Below are 24958 nucleotides of genomic sequence, written 5' to 3'. Positions count from 1 at the left end.
ATCAATGAACACTTGTTTCAAATTTGAAGAAGAAAGCACAAAGTATGACCATTCTACAGTGTTTTTTCCATGAAAACAGCTCCAAAAGATAAGTCGGTCTCTTGGTTTCAAAACAGTACTGTCAGTGATCAAACAACACTCAGCCAGCTTCTAACATTGTACCGTATTGAAATCAGGCGTGATTGTGATAGTCAATGTTGTTTTTAACACAGAAACACCATAAAACATCACCAGAATAAGACCACATAAAACATGAAAGTTATGATCCCACTTTCTAGACGCCGTATCTAAGCCAAAAATAGTGGTAGGAGTGAGAGTCTTACCTTTTATAAAACAGCTAAGTCCCTGCTAACAGCTGTTCATAAGGTTGCGTGTAATCCTGTAACTTTTCCCGTCCAAAAACGGCATGACATGACTTGTCACCACTCACCGCGATTTTGGACTATGTGTGTGTTAGGCTGCTCTGGTGCGAAATACATAAGAAATAAAAGAAAAACGATGTTATTTTTGAAAAGTCAAGAGCTTCCTGAATCCAGCAATACCAAATATCACATGGTTTGATGACGTAGTGCGCCTGGGAGATACCATTTAACAGAGGAGGAGGGGAGCGAGGACATCTGCGTCTTCGCGGAGATAGTGAGGTTAAATTGTACAACTTGCTGTCGAGTGAGCTTATACTCCAAAGCTGTATTTTTATTTATTTGCATTACTAGCATAGCCAGAAAAAACTATGTGTGTGCTTTATCTTATTATCTCTGCAACACATAATAATCTAGACTGATGTGCACCTCTGCAGACATATAGCCATCCATCCTGATTTATGGTGAGGTGCTCCACAGCTTATAAGAGTGTCTCTCGACAGAAATTAAAAAGCAGGATGAAGTTTTTGATTTATGCTTTGGCGAAATGTTTCGATCGTCTCCATGGTAACCTGCAATTGGCTTGCAGTGTCTGTGGGCTGCAAATTCCCTTCACTCCCACAGGGGGCCTGGAAAATATAATCAATAAATCAATAAATATGAACGCTGTTGATTTCTTCCCATGGAGCTGACATGAAAACTACTTTGGTTCAGTAAATGTCTGCTGTCAGTCAGCCTGGTGAAGGCAGTTTGACAGGCTGCTGCTGACAGATGGCTGCTTCTGTGGACAGAGATGCTGAATGCAGGTCGGAGTTGGTCTGGATGGAAAACAACTATCTCCGTGGCGAAGATAGTTGTTTTTTTTTTGTTTTGTTTTTTTGCACTCTCTCTTGAAGTTTCATTTATCTATTAATTTTTTTTATTTGTATCAGAAAAATAGCAATAACAAGAAAATGATTGGCTGAAATACATGTGATATAGCTCAGCAGTCGTTTCAGACCCATGGACAGCACCAGTGTGTAGGAAAGACGTGCGCTGTCCGTAGTACTGAATCATCACAGGAGATAAATAACCTGCCTGGTTTGCATAGTGATAAACAGAATTTTTGCAATCAATTCCTTTTCACCCCCTTATAGCAACCCACAGACAGAAGGAACTGGCGGGGAAGTGGGCTAAATTTAAAACAATACATAATTGTAATAAAAATGTATTCTTCATCTGATTTTGGGGTGTGCCAGATGCCTCATTGGATGGCACATGCACACCCTGGTACAACCGTGGCTATGCGGGTAACTAGCATTATTACAAAGGTCAATGGGATTTTGAAAAAGGTTTTCTGGAACAGGACCCAGAAGTTGGTCTTTGTCATTGGTGAGTGATTAGTTTCTATGAACCAAGTCATTAAATGTGTTCATGTCTCTCGAACGCAGACAGACTCACAGCTGTTTGGCTTGTGACCTCACTGTGAACATGACTTGTGATCAGTTTTTCCCTCATATTATTTCTTCTCAAGGACTTTTAGAAGCCTTAAGAAGTTAGAGTTTTCAGATAGATATGATATATAGATAAAAATACTTTATTTTCTAAAGCAACAGAAGAGAATGTGTAAGTGAGGTAACATACATAATATGTATAAACAAGTGCAGTGTGCACTGTACTGCATTCTCAGCATATGCAGTGTTTCAGAGTTGTGTGTGTGAGCAGCCGGTTTTATTTTCGACTAATGAATAACCTGATAAACTGTATTAACACTGTTTCTGTGTTTGTCTGTGCAGTACCCAGCGCTCCTCCCCAAAACATCACCTTAGAGGTCGTCCTATCCAGGGTGAGTTTATATTTCTATACTTTTATTCCCTCTTCTCCCTGTCCACATCTGTACAATGCACCAACAACGTCAGCTCAACAAACTGTTACATTCACGGTGATTTTAACAGAAAGGAAAAAAAAGAAACTTTGTCCAATGGACGCTGCCATATTTCAACATATTCTGTATCACATTTCATGACAGACGGTTTAACAGTTTGCATAGTTACACTTAGACAGTCTGAGCTGGTTATTCCATCTGTTGCCTACAGAAACCATTTCACATTCACAGCACATTTCCCAGGTTTCTCCACTTGACGCATTCTGACACACATTTAAACTGTGACACTGCCATCAGTCAACAGTTGCTCTCCAGTGATCTGGCCTCATTTTACTGATTTATGTGGTGTACGAATGTGTTTGTGTGTGTGTGTCTATTTGTCCAAGCTGCTCATGATTTATGGGATGAAAATACTGTAGAGGACCATACGACATATTCTTTTAATGGTCAAAACTCCAGTTTGCAAAAAAAGCAGATATTGTCCATAGTAAGAAAGTAGTGACCTCCATGCCCACTGACACAACATTTTTGTCCAACAGCTTCTATTTCTTAGAATGTTTCTAAGTCAGGGTCATTAAGAAATAAGACAGAAGAGTTCACTTGACTCTATTTCCTCTTCAACGCAAGGATGTACTAGGGCTGAAATTCAGCCAGGGACTTTGAGATGGAGAGGCCTTTCATGCAAGCATCCAAAAGGAGCAAGCAGAAAACTTTTTGGCAGTAATTTTAACACTATAACAGTGTTTGTGGTATAAAGAGAATCTGATGATGCTGAAGACCTTCAGGACATTTTGGAATGTCTTGTTTACACCTGCCTTGCCAGTTTGTATAAGCACGTTATCACAGCATTGAATCAAAATGAGATCAGGCTGGGCAGTCACAGTATACTGTCAACTCCATCCAACTTCTGAACATGTACAGTCACTCAGTCAATAGAGTGCCAAAATAGTTACAAATGCTCACACACTTTGATAGCCAATGTTTTTCAATATACAATCACAAACTTTAATTCAGTCCCATAAAAAATAGAGCAAAATAAAAAGTCAACCATTGAGGTGTACAGGCCTATAGCTTTTCAAATCTCCCAAACAAATGGAGCCTGACCTGCCACTAGTGGTGGGCGATATGGCCCTAAAAAAATATCACAATATTTTACGGTATTTTTGGGATGACGATATTCTTGATGATATGACAAATTAGTAAAAACATTTTTTAGTTACTAATTTAAGAGAACAGAATATGAGAATACGTTGAGGAACAAAGGACACAGCAATTTAACGTAGAGTGGAGTTTGGTTGAGATACAATAAAAACCAAAGAGCCAATCACATCAGCCTCTTTCACTTTCTCAAACTGTTAAAGAGCAGCTTACTATTAAGTAAGCAGACGGAAGAGGCCAAGCTGAAGGACACTGATCAGGAGCCCACAGATTAGTGAGCTAGAGTTACAGCATATGTCCATAACCACATTGTTAAGTTACTAAACTTCAAATATTAATATACTGCATCACAAAGTTAGTGAACAGCATCCCAAGTATGCTCTCAGAGTCAGATTGTGTTGAATTTCCATTTTACAAGTTATATTAAAAACAATCAGAGCTAAATTCTAAATACATGTTTCTATTATTGTTGTCTGTTGACTGCATTCAGGTCATATCAGAGTACATTTACATTTGCACAGTAGTGTGAGTAGCAATCTGGCCTTTACATAAACTGAGAGCTCCCTGTAACAATCCTGCTGACACCACAGAATTTATTTTGATGATCCAGAGGAAATGGGGGTTGGAGATTTGCTTAGTAAAAAAAGTCTGCTGCTCTACTGCAAATGATCTCACTGTCTTCAAATCTGTGTGGAACAGCTCGACTGTGTTCAGGACCCCAGAAATTCAATTACTGTTTGATTCTGCTGTCGTGTCAGAAGATTTAAATAATTACTGAAGGTATAAATTATGCACTGTGCATCTGCAAAGCTATAGACTGCAGATACGATCCTGCAGCTGATGGTTACAGATATACATTCAACAAACACCTGTGAGTGATTATTGGTACAAATCAGACATCCTTATAGTCTTTTTCACCCTGAGCTGAGTCATAAGCAGCGGGTTGTCCACATCACAGCTTGGCTAGGTAAAAGAAGTTCACCTTGATGGTGTATTGGAGCTGTGCTAATTTGCACAAACCAAAGCAGAGCCCGTCACCTGATCCACTGACAGATTAACTCCAAATATGCCCATATCTTCTCCTGGTTTATCAATGGGAAACTTAATGTGTGGAAAAACTGGGTTCACACCAGCATTAACTAAAATTTGTGGTAGGGAGTTTCCTGGAAAAGACCAAAACATGGAAGAATTAAAAAAAAAAAAACCACCCTCCTCTCCCTCCCATCTCTATCATAAGCCTCTGCCATTAGACGACTATGGGCACGCCCTTCATACAGTAACCAAGTGTTACCTATACATTGTTTTTTCTTATTCATTGTAGAGTGTGCACATTCTTTAACCCCTCCTTGCACCGCTCTCTGTTTATCAGACAACAAATGAGAGAAAAATTAGCAAGCCAGCCACCCCACAGTCTCTTCAACTTGCTTCTTACTGCTGTGGACTGCTTAGCTTGGAGAACAGAGAGCAGCAGCCTTGGACACCTTCAGTCAAAGGCTTTACAATCTTGAGTTCAGCCAGCACTGATCCCCATCACTAGCTGCAACAGTGGGGTGGTGTCCAGCTGCAGCTCCAGGTCTAACCTGTTTAATAGCAGCAACAGAAAGTTTTCTGATCTGGTAGGGAGTTGGGGTGGACCAGGATCACACCCCGACACTGGGGTTCGTGCTAGCTGAATTTGACTTGCTACAGCCGCTGACTGAAGGTCAGTGCCTGTAAAGTAATTCAAAATGGCTTACTGTAATTAGAAGCTCTAGCTATCTATATAAACATGCCCAAGCACCAACCTCTAAGGCTGAATAATGAAGCCAACATGAAAGTGCCAAAAACTGCAGTCCTTTGAATGACCGCTTGAGGTTGGCTCCAAAAGTGAGTCAATCCCCACACAACTTTACAGCAGAAAACATGTTTGCAGCCTGGTACAATAAACATTTTCAGTCTCAATAGCTAATTTTCCCATTCATTACAACTGTACAGGGATGAATTTTTATATAACTCACCCGCTTACATTTGATCAAGGCTTAAAGTAGCTCATATTTAAGGGTGGGCCACTTTAAATGGCAGGCTGTTTGCCAATAGTCTCCTCAGCCTATCAGTCAGATCCACCCCTGCTCCTAACACAAATATAGCAACATCTGGCTCCAAAAACATTAAAAACAAGATGGTGATGGCTAAAAGGATTCTTAAACACTTCGCCAATATTGACACGTGTTTTATTCCGTTTAATGTTTGACTCTCTTTTAGACTCTTTTGATAAGATAGTCTTCCTTTTTGGCTTACTTTGCAGTGCAGGCAGCCAGTGCTCATGCTTGAATAGCAGTTTTTCTGCAAAGTTCCTGCCATTGAATTTTGCTTTCACCAAAGGGACATCCACACACAATTACATTTGTACAACAGCCAATAGGAATGCCCTCTCTCTGAAATGACCTGTGATTGGCCAAAGTCTCCCGTCACAGGTAAGGTTTTCTAAAGCCTAAGAACTGAGCCAGGTAGAGGTGCAGATGTCTAGTCTTCTCTCAGTCCACTTTAATTACGATATGATTATCGTGTGATTTTTGCCCACTTAAGCCAAAATGAAACTGTCTCCTCCCGCTTCAATCCAGCAAAAATGTGGCTGATTACAGTCAGTGAATGGTAAAATGCAGTAAAACTTAAATCTGAAACTATGAATGGGAACATAAGCATAAAACTAAACTTCAGACGACAGAGATTCAGTCAGAAAAGCTGAACACAGAGACTTTTAAAAACAGATTTTCTCTCTCAAACACATTCTCCCAACCTGGGTGAATGGAATAACTATGCGATATATACAAATGTATCGGCCTATCATTTTGATTTTCTGGAGAGGTCTCAGTGTGTGCTTCTACTGAGTTACCATAAAAATTACTGAGGATTATCTTGACAACATGGGCCGCACTTTGGCCTCCACAATTTACACTTCATGGTTTTTCTGGCACCCCAAGCATTTCCCTACACTGCCAATGCCAGCAGCCTGCTCTGCAAAAACTTTAAGACATTGGCATGAAGTTTTCTTTTTGTCATCAGGTTTTTTTTTGCATCCTGCTCTGAAAGCGGTAGCAGAGAAAATGATGAATGTTTCCAGGGTCAATGTGAACGGCTCATAATTTATGTCCATAAAGAGGAGGTTCAGGCTGTCTTTGGAGGGCTGACCTCATTTAGTTTCTGTCTGCTTATTTTCCTGCATGTGATTGATATTTCTCTGCTGATCAGCTTTCAGGTCAGGGCTGATCGATCAGTGATGTCAGAGCTACTTGACAGTTTAAAGCCTCATGATACAATCTTTAAAATAAGAAATATTCTTAACCAAACATTTGAATTGTTTACTAATGCTTCTTACTTGTGTAGTTATTGTGTCTTTAATTTACTCTTCCTGAAAAGATGTTTGTATTCTTAATGTTGAAACTTAGGAAAAATTTACAAAATGTTGCCAAGATAAATTAAATCTGCATACCAAAAATTCTAAAGCACCAGGTGGTTATAATGTTTAAACCCCTAATGAAGTGCTTTTCATCAAACCCAGTCCCCTCCATACCCTGACCTCTGACCTTGGACCTCCTTGTGGATGAGGATGGGTCTTTGACCAAATAATTAGGATTTCTGCCTTGTCACTGTTCAATTAAAAAATAAATAAATAAATAATAGGCTTCCACTCATTAATATACTTGATACATTCTGATAGTGTGTCAGTTGTGCTCAGATCATTGGGGACAGGGGATTATATAGTTGTGTGTCATCAGCATAATTATGGTGACACAAATTGTGTTTCTTGATAAGCATGCCCAGAGGCAACAAGTAAAAATTAAACTATAATGGGCCTGAAATCGATACCTGAGGAACGCCACATGAGATAAAATTTGTTTTAGAGCTAAAATTCCCAAGATTAATGCTAAAATCTTGTTCTTTGAGGTATGATTAAAAACCAGTCTAGTTCAGACCCAAATAATGACAAAGAAAGAAATGTTACATTACATTACATTTATTTACCTTGCGCTTTTATTCAGCTTTTTTTCTGACCTACACTAAGTGCATTTAATCATATGGGTACAACCCAAAAAGTGCAAGAATCATACAAGTTCTTCAACTTCTTTAAATATGCTACACTGCTGCTCAAGTACTACATTTAGACACAATAAGAGATAGAGAAAGAGGGAATTAACAAATGAGTTTTCTGTAGATGTGTCAAGTTTCTGCTGTTTGATGTCAACAGGGAGTTTGTTTCACCATTGTGGGACCAAAATAAATGTTACTATTCCCTAGTTCTAACAATACTACTAATGCTTGGGAGAAAATTATACTTGACTGTTTTAAAATCACAGATTTGCCTGCACTTTTTGTGTGAGACATAAGGATTGGGGCCAAACCTTCCTTAGCCCACACTAGAATAACTTTCTTATCTTCAAAGCATGTGCATGGTTAACAGCAACACTCAGCACTCTGATGGTGAAGTGTAAGCAGAGCGACTGCGGAGGCAGAGACTGTGATCACCCCAGGGCCTACGCTCAGTGGGGGGGCCCCGACTGAGCTACCTACAGCTGGAGACCAGACATGTAACAACCACCTTACAAACCACCATGTGCTGAACTTCACCAACACTAACAAAAAGTAAAATCTGCATTTTGGAACATAAAAGAGCAAACTTAACGGACTACTGAGTCCAGTATTAGGCATTTGATTTTCAAAGAAAGCATAGATGAAACTAGAGAGGAAGATTAAAAAAAAGGATGTTTACCATATAAAAAAAGATGATCTCCATCTCCAGGTCCTGGGTCATCCAGGGGTTTCTGTTGAAAAGCCTCAATTTCTAAAGCCTGTAGAATCTGTTTCATTCAGAGGCTGATCCAAAAGAATAAAACAAAAGAAGCGCTTTATTTTACTTTACTGGCCATTGAAAGAAAACTTGCTGTAGTGACTAAAAATACAACAGACGACAGCTATCACAGTACCATCATTAGGGATACACATTATTTTGAATGTGTAATGGAAAATTAAAAATTTACACAAAAGAATTTTGTATGAATGTATGAACTGCATCCATCTGTCAATCACCAAAAGGAAACACCAAGCTCAACATAGCAGGGAGTGAGGAGTGACCGGCAATAACATGCATACCATGGATGTATTAGTTGCAGTGAGAATAGCCCATATATAGCAGCAGACTCAAGATGACTGCCTGAACTAGCTTGCAGGCTTCACTGCTTTGAATAACCTACCTGTGGTTAGTTGATTAAACTGTGTAAGGTCACAAAATTGTATATATGCTGTATGTTGAAATATTGTTGACTGGAAGTTCTATGAGACAGCAATGGTAAAATGTCTTTGGAGGGTTACTTTTAAAATGTATTCCACTACAGATTACTAAATGCTACCTTTAAATGTAACATGTGCCACTAGATTAATCAAATTAAATATTGTATACTTAATACTAAATAGAGACAGGGCGTTTACAGCGGCACTGCACTGTATATGTCCGTAAAATAATATTACAACATTTCAGGTTATTTTTGCGATAATTATATTCTTGATGATATGACAAATTAGTAATATAATTGTGGTTGGTCCCAGTCCGAAGAGATGCAGTTTAGGTTAGGTGGTGACTCTGAATTTCCTGTCGGTGTGAATGGTTGTATGTCTCTATGTGTCAGCTCTGTGATGGTCTGCGGACCTTTCCAGGGTGTATGCCATGCATCTTGCTCAGTGTCAGCTGGGATAGGCTCCAGCACAGCGGCCAGCGGTTACAGACAATGAATAACTGAATGCATTTAGATATACCCTTGTAGCAGCAGACATGTAGTGAAAGTATTTGTGGTCATTTTGCCTGATAAAGTCAAATATATTAAAGAATCAGAAGTCAACAACAGATATTATTCATTCAATGGAATAATCAATAAAAACTGTATGTGAACTCTTAACTCTGCTGAACTCCTGCTGTATTCTGCTAGCTGTTTAACTGCCACACACACAGTCAAGTCATGTGCGTGCATATGTGTGTGTGTGTGTGTGTGTGTGTGTGTCTATGTGGGTGGGTCCAGCCTCAGTTTCTCTGCAGCTTGTTGCTGAAGGAGTAAAATGTGAATCTTTCTGCTCCCGTCAAGCTTCTGCTGTCAAACCAACTTTTCAGACAAATCTGACTTTTCCTCAACTTTCCTTCAGTCAGTGGAGCGTTACTGTGTGTGTGGGTGGGGGTGGGTGGGTGGGTGGGTGTTTGTATGTGTGTGTGTGAGAGAGTGTGTCTGTGTGTTGCTGAATGCTTGGTTGAACTCATACAGTCAGAGTTTACAGTATGTCAATCTGAATTCTCACAGAGTCCAGCTAGTGTCACTGTCTCTGTGGCTGTCAGAGTCAGGATCAGGATCAGAATCAGGATCTGGAGTGGATGCTGGGAACACCGCAAACTTTTAACTCCTCTGCTGCTCTAAGAATAGCTGTTGGAAGGGGTCCCATTGGAATGATTAAACCTCCTGGTGTGTCACTGCAGGAGTCAGATGTGTTACTCTGGAGAACCTGGAGACTCATTTCAACATTAATTAAAAATACCAGCTGTGAAGGGCCCAGCTGAGCTCAGTGTGAAGTGTTCATTTGACTTCTTAGGATATTAAAATGGTTTGACAGAGTCCATTATGAAAACACTTAGTTAATATCTGTCTGAGAGGCTGTGGAAGCCCTAATTCATCCTCTTTTCACTCTCACAAAGATTTATTCTCCCCTTGAGTACACATTTTTTCCCCTCTCATATTCATGTATTTCCCACACATATACATGTATTTCAATTGTCAATAACAAATACAGGTATACAAGTGATTGTGAAGAATTCTGAAATACTGTGTCGAGGTCCAGGACAGATGAAGGCAACAGGACATAACTGTTCTCTGATTTTATTAGCAGACAGCATCAGCACAAGGGCTCAGATGTGTTGACTGCCTCCCTACTTCTTGAGTCCTCAACAAATCTTGAGATTGACCGAAATCCAGATTCTCCATACAGCCTCTCATGAGCAAAATAATCTACAGCTTCTTTGTTTACTGCAGGGCCCCTAATACGGTCATTGTAGAGAAATGCTTCTCCACAGCAGTGCAGCTATTGTGCATCTTTTTCCATTTTTTCCAAACAGATTTTAGATGTATTTTTGAAATCCATGTCAAAGCTTCGGGTCTATGGGAGGGCTTTTTCCATGGCAACCGCGACTGACATCTGACAGCCAGTGTTGCTGGGAGATGCTCTGTTAACTTCGGTGATGTGACTACAGACATAGTGTTGATTATGTAGTTAGAGACTGAGCTGTCTATCCCTTTAGAGCATTCTACATTAAGAGGGCTCATCTTGATGCCCACTCTGAAACTGGATGCTAGACCAAGTTGCTAAAGTTAGCAATGATTTCCACCAAATGTCTAAATGTTACTTTTCGTTAGCCACACCAGTCTCTTGCTGTGCCAGTGTTGGACAAAGGTCTGGCTAAACTCATCATAATTCTGCACTAACGGGGGAGGAAAAACAAGACCGCTCTGGTTTGTTTGTATCTCTTGACATATATTCGCTTGAAAGGTCATATGAAATGACTTTTTAAACTTCCCCCAGCAGTGACTTCTTAAGTCTCAAACTGCTTTGGACTTACTTGATCCTTTTATACTTGTGCTACAGTTTTGTGTTCTATGCTAAAACCTTTTGTGGCATCAGTGCTGTGTGCAAAAAAAGTTAATCTGAGAGGCGAAACATACCAGAAAAGATGAGACAGTTAAGATAAATATGTAATACTCAAAAATATGTATATATGTCACAGTCTGTAAATCGTTTCAGTTGTTTTTCTCGCCCCACACTAATGCAAAAATATATTTGCAAGTAATTATCTTAACTGCATGTGACTCCGGTGATGAAATAACTCCATGTCATAACCATTTTAAGTCAAGTACTTAAGAAAAAAATACTGTTTCTCTAGTTGAGGGAAAGGAATACTTTGGTATATAGTGATTAAGATAATACATGTGTTACAGCATCACATTCTGGGGTTCAGTACTTTCTGATCAAGTATTTGACGCATAGGGCCTATTATTGTTATCATTATTATCATTATTATTATTATTGATACAATAGCAATATAGAAATTAGTCTAATTTTAAATTATGCTGCTATTGTCATTGTTGTCAAAGTGTTATATTGATCGAGCAATATAAAAATATTCTTTAGAATAATCGATATAGCAGTCATAAGATTAGTCGACTAATTGAAAAAAAGATTTGTTAGATTAATTGATAAAAAATAATTGTTAGGTGCAGCCTCAGTTGTGAGTTTATTTTGTAAAAGACCGTATGCATGTAACAAGCAGAAACTGTATATTTCCTGTGAAAACTGAGGTGTATTTTGAAAGTACACAATGCATGTAACAAGTGTAAATTGACAAGCCGTCCCTGAATGTTTAAAACTGACGCAGGAGGGCAACTAGCAAGTCACATTTAGATGTTTAGGTCCACTGACAAAGCGGAAGTATTTGACGTTGGGATGAGAACGCATTGGCAGGTCTGTAATGTAGAAACAGCCACTCATCCTTCAGCTATGAAAGATATAGAGTATGTTCTTTATACAGGGACACAAAAGACATTTTCTGGTATATATTAGTGTAATATATAATATTATTTTTGACTTTGTGATATAACACAGTTTGATTAAAGCTGCAGTTTGGCTGCTATTTCAGGAAAGTTTCTGACCCATGAAGAACTGCTGGACATGATGTATATTGTGTCAGAGACAAGAAGAAAATTTCAATTTGAAAAGTTTCAACCTGTTTGAACTCTGACAAACACACATACAGTTCAATTGTGTGTTTGTAGAAATGTGCTGAGGTACGACTTTCATTCAGTTAATCAGTCAGGTAGTTTTCTCATTCACTTCAGATCTGCACACTTTGTGAAATCACTTGTTCATCCATTAATTTATTCATTCAGTCATCACATTATTCTTACAGCTTGAATTACCAGCTGTTCGCTCTGCCTCTGTCTCTTTCTGTCATGCACCTGTGATGATGTCAGTGAACAGCAGATAATTACCATTAATCAGCTCAGATTCCCTTGCTCTGAGGTTTTGCATGGAGTCGCTGTGGTAACGGGATGATTACACCCTCAGAAATAAAAACAGAAACATAATCATCAGTTTGTTGTCATTCATCAGCTCTGTTTCACCCTCACACCGACTTCTTCTCTCAATCAAACATCACTCCAACTTCACAAGAAGCGCCGCCCACCTCATCAGCAGCACATCACTTAATGAGACAGAGCAGGAGACAGATAACCAGGGAGGGTCGTGTGACCAGGAAGTCACGGGTTTGATCCCGTCAAAGCTTATGGAAGATTTTGAAATGTTCCTGAGGTTTCCTGTCAGTATTCATATGTATCTACTGCTGACACTTCATTTTTACAAGACTAAACAATGACTGTTTTGTTAGCATTCAACAACTACATCTCCAATGATGCTCACTGTATATGGAGTTTCACCCAAAGGAAGAAAGCTATTTTCTGCATGTATGAAAATTGCAAATAACACCTCATGAGAGACAGATCCTGCTTAAAAATGTGCATAGAAATGGTTGTCCACCAAAAAAGAAAAAAAAATGAATTCCATGAAAATTGTTTTATTATATATGCGCCTATTTTAAAATGCCATTTACAGGATTGAGAAAGGGGGGCTTGTTCCCCAATTCCCAGTGGAAATTACACCCTTGAGTGATCTATACATTTATGCAAGATCATTTGGTAACCATAGTAACACTTATGCACATCAGTGTGTATTGGGGATGTTCCTGATACATCTGAAAGAAAAGCATTTAAGACAGAGGAGTGTTGTGTATAGAGCTGAAATGGTTTATTTATAAATTGATATGAAAAAAATGTTTAATGTATAGATATATATATATATATGCATATACATATATATATTGGCTCGGCAAACTCATATTGGGTATCAGGTATTTTTCAAGATACCTGATATGTTACAGTAATCATGTTATCAAAAATAAATCAGATTTCTAAAATCATAACCAGATTTATCAACAATGAAAACAACTGTTACTTGCAGCCCTAGCTGAAAAATTTCATGTTGACAGATTGTTTACAGTAAGTCAGTGTGAACAAAAAACAGACCAAAACTTAAAGAAAACAATAGATAACATTGTCAGCTTTTTGTTTTTTTCATTTAGTATTAGCACTCATACCTGCGCAAAGTAATGTGCTTTAATTGGTGTATAACCCACGTGATTGTGAGCCAAATGCTTCAGGCTACCCCACCATCCATAAAAGAGGATGCCGCGTGACGTATGCAGAGCAAAAAAGTCTGTAAGGGAGGTGGTTGGGCAGGTGCACAGGTCAAACAAACACAGGAGTTGGACCCAGTGGACCCCTGTTTGTGTCAAAGTTGATTGTTGATTTGTTTTCAGGCCCTGTCTAAATAGACAGATTGATGTGAAACTTAAGTATTAAAGTGTACAGGCTATCATTACCTTTTTCAAAACACTTAGCGGAGATCTCGTCAACATTGATTCCCCTTTAACTTAAGGATGAAGGAGCTCACTCAAAGAAACAAGTGAGACAATGCTTTCCTTCCATTCCTCATCCTACTCTTGAAATTGGTCCATCATCTGCTGGTTCAGCCGGACTTGATCCAGCGTTTCTGGTGGACTTCAAATGGCAGACACTGACTAAATAACACTGGGTGCAGCAGACGCCTCTGTTGGTCCGTGAAGTGGTGCTGCAAAACAAATTAAATGTTAAGTGGTAATTAGACTGAGCAGTGCTGACAAAATGTAAACAAACCGGTTGTACGCCGTTGTGTATGTTTCCGGAGAAAGTTCATTACACAGACAAATAAACGGCATGTGAGAATTAAGAAGATGATGTCACTGTTTCCAAAATGTTCCATTTTAGATGTTCACATGGATACAAAGATGAAGAGTTTTGAAAAATCTCCACCTTATTTTATTTTTAACAGATTATTTATTGGGGTTTTTTTTCCTCAAACACAAAGCATTGTACAGAAGAAAACCAGAATTTGATAAAGACAAGATAAGATAAGATAAAATAAGATTAAATAAAAATCCCACAAGACCAAAATCTGCACCTTGGGAGGCAAAAACTATTGTTTTATTGATGGAAAACTCCATCAAAACATAGAGGAAAAAAAAAATGTATGTATAGACAAGACCTAAGTTAGGTATATATAATGTTATGTTATCTCGTTATGTTAACGTTCTTTTCCTAAGCCTAACCACTAATTAATAAGATATCATACAAGCCAAATAAGAAGATGTTGAACCTAAGCTGTAAAAAACTTTTGAGTTTTAATTAAAAAAAACAAACTCTTACAATACAACACCTCACTCCGACCTTATCACATATCGACGTCAAGATACATGCAAGGTACACTGGGTGCGTTGGTTGTTGACGTCAACTTCAGCCTGTTACATGCATTGTCTGTTTTCAAAATACACTTCAGTTTTCACAGGAAATGTACATGCTGCATACAGTCTCTTTCAAAATAAATGCACTACGTTGGTGCTACACTGCAAATTGACTTTTTTTTTGTTTTTCCCTTCAACAAATGGTTATGTGTGTGGCATGTTGTTATATTGAGCTAACACACACACATGGTTGAGTTTAGAACAAAAGAACGAGGTTTGGCATCCCCTTCACTTACATTGTTGCTCAGCTGCTGCCGCCAGGTGGCATTACACAATAACGGCAACCAGCTGTATATCATGTCAACGTGAAAGAATGGCTTTTTTTGTCAGTGTCAGACGCCATAAGTCACTGACCAAGCACCGGTATGAGACGACTTTGGAGTGAGACCAGGTTGCACAATAAAAATAACTCTGTTAGTCACTCTGGTAGTGTAAAGACCGGTTGATCGATGTGTAAGTAACAGCAGCTTTCACTATGTTTAAATGTTGGTGTTATGGCACTGATATATTGTACTATACTGTAACTGGATCACAGGTTGTAAATTTACAGTAATTCTCAGCAGCCATCTCTAAAAAATCAAAAAATATTTTCAAAAATATTTTGTATGCTCAGAGAACTACTCAAGTATACCTCCATGTATACTGTTAATTTAATGATCTAAAGCCTTATAGCTGCTCTCGCTCTCCCTCTCTCTCTTTCTCTCACACACACACACACACACACACACACACACACACTGCATGCTGCAGCATGGTGTTGCATGTTGTATTGCAGAGCAAATAGAGACAGTCTGCCCTCCGTGTGATTGCTCCTTTTACCCAGAGGACATTAACACACACACAAACACACACACACACACACACACACACACAAATGTGCACACACACTGTCAATGTGATTGCAGCTCTCACCCAAAGGACATGAACAAACAATCACAGATTGAATTCAGGGAGTGTTTACTCACCTGGCCCTGTGTGTGTGTGTGTGTGTGTGTGTGTGGAGGTCACAGAGTGGATGAGGTGCTCTGTATGCAGCTCTCACACTGCAGCTCGGCATACAGAAACAGAAGAGAAACCTACTGAATTAATTGCAGATTCAGTTTAAAGTTTTGTTTTTCTTCAAAGCGTTTTTTCATCCATTGATTGGACAAACTGTTCAGCAGTAAACAGAGTCAGCTGGAAATACAATAATACTGACTGTACTTCTAAATGAAATGCACCAGTGCTGTTGTCTGTCATTCATCAGCAGCACAGGAGCTTCTGAAGAAGTCCTCCTCTATGCAGAGAGAGAGAACAAGCAGGGGGTTTATGAGACTGGCAAAAGCTTGAAGTCAGTTTTTTAGGAATTCCTGGATTAGTCTGTGATTGGTTTCTGGACAACAGTGTCTCCCCTGTCCCTGTGTTTCTGCAAGACACACTGATACAATGGCAAACTGTTGATTTTTACTCCTCCATTAGGCCTGGAAAATATATTTTAAAAGATCCAAGTCTTGACTATTTAACCCTGTAATGGGAGAACTTCTCAGGGTCTCATTTATAATCATTGTGTACGCACAAAATGAGGCCTGAAAGAGGCATACGCCACTTCCCACAGAAAAGTTGTGATCTATAAAAACAGACTTGATGGGAGAAACTTTTACCCATGCTTACAACATGAGGTGGAGGCCTGATTGTAGAAACTGTTGAGTATTTTCTGGCGCACACCATTTTTAATATAGATTCTACGCTCTGTTTATAAATGAGACCCCAGGTGATTTAATTTTTTCTTGAATAGCATACATAATCAATGTCAGAGGTAAGATCAGATGGAGTTGACACAATGTTATATACTTACTGATATTCATAGCAGTCGTAGTGAGTAGATTATTTGTCCCAGTTTTCCAGAATGAGTGGTAACTGGACACCTTTGTTGCAGGACTTTTAAATTAATGCACCTGTATTACACTGTCAGTGAGGATAGCAACAGTGATACCGAAGTAAAGATCTATGAGCTGCTATTAATTTTGTAACCACCAACAACAACCCCCAAAGAATTAATTAATTGTGAACCCCTCAAAGGTTCAAACAGTTTTTACAAGTTTAATTTCAAAATTGCAAATCAAAGGCAAGCCACCCTTTGTCTTGTATCGAATGGTTTTTACCCCTGCAGCATCTTTTACACTAATGGACTGCAACGTGTTGGTCTCTTACATAAATACAGAAGTCTTTACATTAGAAGTAGAAACACTGAAATATGAAAAAAGCGAGAAAGCCTTAGAGCTTCAAGGCAAAGATCTAAGTGAATTTTATTTTCCATTTCTTTCTTTGTCTTTGAGTTTGTCTAATTTTGAGTAATTAGGACTCCCTCACTTGTTGAGGCAAGAGACTCTCTTCTTGTGATTATCACTGTTGTTTGGGTTATTATCAGTCCTCATTATTATCAGTCTTATCTTCATCAGCTTTCTGCAGACCTCCCTGCATTTTCCTCGTGTCCTCTGAGGGGATATCTAAACAGACGGATGCCCTCGGCCTGTTTGAAGGCAATGAACGAGGCCGCGGCTTCACTTGCCCCACTGCTTTACCATGTCAACTACATCTGAATACAAAGCAGCTGCAGGAGGGAATTCTACTCTATTTTCTGCTTCAGTCAGACAGGAAAAAAAGCGGAGAAATGACTCTGTGTTACAGTACAGCCGGAAGCCACTTCACCTCTAATTTACGCAAGGAAAGAAAGTACATCTGAAACCAGCCTAATTGATCCATGGAGCCCATTTAGCTCAGCAAGCGCTGTGAAAGAGATGAAACTCTACAACTGATGTCAGCCAGTGAGGTGGTTGCTTTCCAGGCAAACTCAGTACAAACACATTGATTTCTACACTGACAGTAGTAGAAATCTGAAGGATGGAGGAGAATGGGTTACCCTTTGAACTGAATAAATCCAGTATATATGTATTTTTTGAGGCAAAATAAGGGATTGACCAGTTATGGGCGAAATACAGCAGCAGCACTGGTAGTTTTCACAGCAGTTGTAATGGCAGTAGCATCAATGGTAGCTGCAGGTAGTATTTGTACCTGCACAACAAAAATGACATTGTAGCAGTAATAGTAATAGCAGCTGTGAGAGCAGAAGCAGTGATTGGCGTAGTAGCAGCAGCAGCAATAGGAATATAGCAGCAGTAATATCAGTAGTAGAAGCAGTAACAGAGGTTATAGCAGCACCAGCAATATCAGTAGCACCAGCAGTAATAAAGGCAGTAGCAACAGTCAGGCACATACACAGATAGACCACAGGTGGTGCTCAAGCACCTGCCCTTTTGCCCTCTGTCGAGATAAGTTCCCTTTGTGCAAGACATGTTTTTGTGTATTTCTTTTAATTATCTTATATTTTAGTTTTTAAATTTGGCCCATGGCATCAATTCATAGTCAAAAGTGTGTTGTATGCCCGACAACTGCATTTGAGTCAAGCCCCTGCCCCTCCCTCTACAACTGCCTTTGTAGCAGCCACAGGCAACCTGAGCACCCTGCAGAGCAGCGTCATGTTGCCTTCATGGACAACCTGGTAACAGTAGAGTTTGTTCTCAGCTTCAGCATTGTTTGGCACTGTTGTGAAATTAAACCACAATTAAAACATCTCAATACAGCCATTTTGGCAATAAGCCACCATTAACAGTAAGCTAGTCTGGTATAAAGCAACACCGTTTCCCTCCAACTCTCTCGCTGATTTGGGTTCACCAACTGCCCAGTGTGAGTGGAGGCAGTTGTCGAAAAACTTTCCCACTTACGTGCATCTTTTAAAACCAAGATTCAACTTGAAATAAAGTTTATGTCTCCCACGTTGCGTCTCTGATTATTGACTTGAACAAAAATGATATGCCGTTTGGGGCTGCAGTGCGTAAAGAGAGCAGAGGAGGATGGGAGGAGTGTGGGGCTGCTCGTACTGTTCTCTGGGATCCCTAAAAAATATTTAAAGCTTATTTAGAAGATTATTATAAGAATTATACCATGACTATTTCAAAAATAAAGGAGAAGAATAGAATGAGGAGAGGAGAAAAACAAATTGAGAAGAAGAGAGCAGAGAAAAGGATTGGAGAATAAAGTGAGGACAGGAGAGGAGACTTTGCCTGATTGTTGCAGCAGAACACAGGCCTACTTTGTAGTTTAGAGGGTAGATTGGTTGGGTTATTATTTTATTAACTGAGCATTTTTCAGTTTTGTGTAAAGTTTCATTGATTGTAAATGGTTGTTTACTTTATTGACCACTAAGGTGTGCACTATGTACTATGTACTTAGGCCTCAAGAAACCCTTTGGTGCTGGCAGATATAAACCTGCAGGATGCCCTTTGTGTGCACACTTTTTTTTTTTTTTTTTCTGTGTGTGCAAAACAAATTTGTGGAAGGGATGCCCTTATTTTCCACTAGAGCACCTGCCCAGCAAAATGTCTGTGCAAGGCACTGGCAACAGTAATAGCAGTAGCGGCAGCTGCAGTAATGGAGGTAGTGGCAGCAGGAATAATAGTAGCAGCAGCTATAAAAGAAGTAGCAGCACTAATAGCAGAAGCAGTATCAGCAGTAGAAGTAGTAACAGCAGTGATAATAGCAGAAGTAATATAGATAATAATACAAAGAGTACTAGCAGTAATAGAGTGCAGTAATAGCTGCAGCAGTAATGGCAGTAGCACACAGAATCGCTATTATAGCAGTGGATGTTTTAGTGATATATTTATTTACAATGTTATTATAAATACTACTAGCAGTGTAATAAAAAAAAATCCAAGGAAGGTTGTAGTACTTGTTGTAGTTATAGTTGAGGAGGAGTATTTCCCTTCCAGTAGAGACTCTGTGTGGTGGTGGAGTTGTCCTCCTTCATGGATGGTTTGCCTCTTTGTGTCTCTGTGGGAGTTGTTCCAACATGAATTTAACTTCTGTATCGTTTCCATGGAGACCTCACATCCAACTGTGTCCTGTCAAAGTGGCTAATTAGTTAATGAAGCACGTTGTGACGCCCGACCAGAGAGAGAGATAGAGAGTATATGGAGGAATTTGGCCGACACACATTTATTCAATTTGTCCCTTTCTTTTTCTCTCCCTCCATCCCTGGGCCTCTCCTCTGCCTCTCCTCTGCCTCCTCCCTCTCAGTAATCAGTTCTGCTGTAATCAATTAGCAGGATGAGGAGCAGCAGAGGGAACAGGTGCAGCTAAATGTTAATGAATTCCTCTGTGGCCGTTGTCACAGTAACACTGGCTGAATATTTAAACTGCTCGTTGGCCCGATGACTTACACCACAGCTGATGGAGGGATACACACACCATCACTCTGTGTGTGTGTGTGTGTGTGTGCGTGCGTGTGTTAATATGACACCAACAACATATGTGTGTATGTGTGTGATACAATCTGTACATGTGTAAGTGGCCGCCTGTTCTGAGCTGTGCGTGTTTTGTTTATAATGACATTCCACTTCAATTTGCACTGTTAGTGTAAATTGTACCATGACAACAGAAATACTGATTTCTGATTGGTTGGCAGGTATCTGTTATCAAACTGTCTCCTTAGTCTGTCTTCTGACTTCTCTACCCTGTCTGTAGACACTGGCTCAGTGAAAGCAGCAGGGCACTGCAGTTTTTAGCAAATGTTCTAGGAAATAGTGCATTTGTTGGGACTATTTGCAGCAGTGGATTGATACACATTTGCTGATCTAATATATATTTCTGGCAGCAGGGCAGTGAATGTGGGATTTAGTCAAGATAAACTACAATGTGTATGTTCATGGTGATGAATGGTAAACAAAACAAAAAAGAAAAAAATATTTTTTTTTTAATTAGTAAATTCAATTGGTTCTTACATTTTTCAAAAACATTACCATATATCAGGACTGGTGAACTTCTGAATTAATTAGAGATTTTATGGAAACAGTAATTATTTACATTCACTGTTTCTCACAAGATAATGGTATCTGTATCATTCAGGCCTAATAAATGTGTTAAATGCATTTCCAACATCGGTTGCAAAGCTGATTTTTTGACAAATTTGACACCTGTTTGAAACCATCGTCACATCCTTTGGTGTGTTCCAATACAGGTAATACTTTACTGTTTAGTCTGCTACAAAAAGATTTTGTATGTCCCAGTATTGGGGGCAGCTGTGGCTCAGGAGAAAGAGCAGCTTGTCCACTTAGCGAAAGATAGGCGTTTTGATCCCCTGCACATTCAGTCTGCGTGCTTAAGTATCCTTGGGCAAGATACTGAACCCCAAATTGCTCCTGATGGCTGTTCCATGGCTGTGTGACTGCATGTGAATGTTTAAGCTGAGTAGCAGGTGACATCTTGCATGGTGGCCTTGACTACATAAGGTGTGTGTAAATGGGTGAATGTGACATGTAGTGTTGAAGCACTTTGAGTGGTCAGAAGATTAGAAAGGCGCCTTACAAGTGCAGTCCATTTACCGTTTACCAGTACATAGTACTGAATGCCAAATGCAGTATGCCAAAAATACCAGGATGTCTTACTGCATCCCATCATATTTTGCAACACATTCTCACTCTGACATCGTCACATATTGGCGTTTGGTTATGGATTTTCCATGTCAAGATATGACGTGCAAGGTACCCTGGGTGCGTTGGTTGTTGATGGCCTTGGACACTTTGTCAACTTCAGCCTGTGACATGCATTGTCTGTTTTCAAAATACACTTCACTTGCAAGCTCGGCAAGTTGTACCCCCAAGGTAACATTAGATCTGCTGCTTTGCGAATTTTGCTTTAGACTGTGATGGATGTATGAGCAAGAGGGTCAAGACGCAATGTTTTGAGGAAGTAGAAACATTGCTTTGTTTCTTAGCTCATTACTGCCCCCTGCCAATCTGCAAATCAGTGTGAAACATTTGTCAGGAATATTTATCATGTCAGCCGTGTGCATGCTGGCCTGCATGGTCGTTGTTGCATTGTTGTTGTATTGTTCCATAGTGCTATTAGTGGTGAAAAGCATGTTTGGGCCCACAGAGCATAAGCATGAGTCCTTCAGTGGCCAGGCTGTCTAGCTAAGTTGCTGCTAACTCCCAACACACATGAATGACACTGAAAACATTAACTGACATGATTTTTCATAAATCATGTTCTGATGATCAGTCATTTCAGGATGTTCACAGGAGGTAAACATTCTCTTGGGACAGTGGGCGACAAATGACTTTCAATTCTGACTGTTGCAACATAATTTGGAGCAAAACATGAATTTCAATTAAATTAAGTTTATTTTATCAAATGCACTACCTGATTTTGTTACAGGCCCCCCAAATTTCTAAAGTTGCTCCAACCTCATTATTGATGATTAAATTTAAGTGAAGTTTTAGTTTCTATTATCAGTAGTTGTAGGAGTGGTCTAAGGGGGAGCAGTAAAAAACAAAAACAAAAAAACTTTACATACCTAGCAGGAGAAATTATGAAAGATACATGATGAGGTGATGAAGACGCAGAGGTAGAGAGAGGTGAATACAACAGAGACAAAAAGAGAGAGAGGTGGATCGAACCTTTTTTTCTACCTTTCTAATTCATTAATCTCCATTAATGTTCAGCCCACCTAACACACACACACACACACACACACACAGATGTACACACTCACAAATACAAACAGGCACACACGTACCGGGACATACTGAGTAAATCAGCAGAATGGTTGATGGCAGCTGCCTCACAGAACAGAGCACACTGGGGGCCGAGCAAACATCTGCTGTGTGTGTGCCTGTGTTTGTGTGTGTGTCAGAGGTGGGTTGTTAACATGCAAATAAAGCAATTAAAATTCATGCAACGCACACCCAAACAAACAAACACACACACACACACACACACACACCACACATAGAAATATATGGAACATACAGTATACCCACACATGGAAACATGCAGTGAAATTCAAACTACAAGTGTTTTACTAAAACAATTCAAAGTAAATACACACCGACTCAGCACCAGACTCATCTGCACAAATATAGAAACACATCAGACACCAGACGCAACTCTCTGCTGTTTTCTGATCAGATTTACAGTCCCTTCTTGCATCTTACCATGATGAAAACATAGAGCTTAGTTGTCTTGCTCTTTGACGTACCAGAGTTAAATCGAGCTTTAAACAGAGAAAAAGAGATGCCTTTTTGTTGTTTTGTCTTATGAGTTTCATATTAAATATAGTCATGATATCAGCAATCAGACTGTAATTCACCTCATCTCTCTCTCAACATGTCTATAATGCGTGCTTTTACTTCTGCCCAATGGCACATTGTCTCATAATTGGTCCATGTCCTCATTCAGAGGACTTTTGGCAACTTGATTTGTTTACTTATTGTTTTCCCTGTCTTTGTTGTCTTTCAGAGCATCAAGGTGTCATGGCAGCCACCTCCGCGCAGCACCCAGAATGGCCTCATCTCTGCCTACAAGATCAAATACAGGAAGACCGGTCGCCGGGGAGACCAAGAGGCAATCGAACCCAACAACTTCTGGTACCTGTTCACAGGTGGGATTTGTTAACAATACTGATAATATTTGTCTGGTATTAGTAGAATATTACCAAACGTATTATTTAATGGTTTAATTGGCTGGACCAAACTACAATAAAGGACCCAGATTCTAAAAATCAGCCTAAATTTTACCACAATTTACTTCAGTGCGTGCGTGCGTGCGTGCGTGCGTGCGTGCGTGCGTGCGTGCGTGCGTGCGTGCGTGCGTGGGCATGTTTGTGTACGGGTGGGTTATGCAGTGGACTTTTGTCAGCTTGTATCAGATTTGGTTTTTTTGCATGTATTTGTAGTGGGTTTTTTCTTCTGTGAAAGAAAATCTGCATTTGTATGAGTTAACATTTGCATGTGTGTGTGTGTGTGTGTGTGTATGTGTGAGAGAGAGAGAGAGAGAGAGAGAGAGTCTGCATTCAGACTGCCACCAGCTATTATTTCAATTTGAGGTTTGCAGGATTTGAATGAAACTGATCTTCCTTTTCATTATTTTCCACTGATAGTTATCTTCATATGTCTGTCCACACAGGAATTCATACCCCAGTGGCAGGTGTGTTTGTGTGTGTGTTGAATCTGATCTGCCCACTGCTAGCCCGGCTGTCAGCAGTTATCACACCGTTTTACTGTCTGCGAATAAGAAGCTGAATTTCAATAAATAACATGAAAAAACTGCAGCTTCACTCAGGAGATTTAAAGACATCACATTAAACCTTTATTAACACTGTAATTCACAGTAGACTCAGAAGTGACAAAGCTAATAACATCTCCAGTTAGAAGAAATTAAATGTGTCTGTTTGCTCTCAGGCTTGTCATTTTAAACAAACACAAGAGCTGAAGGTTTGTGGCTTCAAACTGCAAACATTTCTGTTAAAAGCTGGCTTCTGTAGGCTCTACATTTTCACCACTACCTAGAAAACAAAAACTAATTCAATAAAATTGACAAAGAAAAACTTACACTTTGAGAATAATGGATAAATCAAGGCTACAAGAAGTGCACCAGTTTGAGCTGAACTTTTGCCAGACACCCCTTTTCTATTTCGATTTTGTTGCTTGCGAACACCTCAATGGATGAGGTACGGCTGATTCACGAGGTTTAAATGAGGATTTACCTACAAGATACCTCCTCCAGATCCAGCATGTACAGACAGCATCTGATAAAAGGTGATGCAGCATGATAGTCTGATGCTTGCATCCAGTTAAGACACGGTGTTAAGTCCAAGTCAATGAGTGACCAATATGGACAAAGTCGAGGGCTAGTTAAACGGCACATTATCGCCCAAAGTAAGGCACAAGGGGCCATCATTTATGATAGGTTTGTTTTTAGCCCATTCTCATTCTCAAGTTGTCAAATGCTGTGGCTTTGACACACTTCTTGGCATTTGATATCAACATCAAGGCGCTCATAAGATGCACTGGGCTCTTAAAGGGATAGTGCACCCAAAAATGAAAATTCGGCCATTATCTACTCACCCATATGCCGACAGAGGCTCAGGTGAAGTTTTAGAGTCCTCACATCCCTTGTGGAGATCGGCGGGGGGAGCGGCTAGCACACCTAATGGCAGACGGCGCCCCAGACTAACGTCCAAGAACACAAAATTGAATCCACAAAGTATCTCCATACTGCTCATCCGTAGTGATCCAAGTGTGC

General features: G+C 39.6%; 1 protein-coding gene across 2 annotated transcripts in view; it reads left to right on the top strand.

Moving 5' to 3' along the window:
* The window catches only part of dcc (DCC netrin 1 receptor), a 403570-nt gene that overhangs the window by 240115 nt on the left and 138497 nt on the right, over window positions 1-24958 (top strand). For both annotated transcript variants that reach the window (XM_050052349.1, XM_050052348.1), the window contains exons 12-13: window positions 2135-2184; window positions 23174-23315. In XM_050052349.1, coding sequence (XP_049908306.1) covers window positions 2135-2184; window positions 23174-23315 — 192 coding nt within the window. The remainder of the gene's footprint in view (window positions 1-2134; window positions 2185-23173; window positions 23316-24958) is intronic.

This window comes from Epinephelus moara, chromosome 9 (genome assembly GCF_006386435.1).
Source record: "Epinephelus moara isolate mb chromosome 9, YSFRI_EMoa_1.0, whole genome shotgun sequence".
In the NCBI taxonomy this organism is placed as follows: Eukaryota; Metazoa; Chordata; class Actinopteri; order Perciformes; family Serranidae; genus Epinephelus; species Epinephelus moara.
This window is presented reverse-complemented; position numbering and strand designations above follow the sequence as displayed.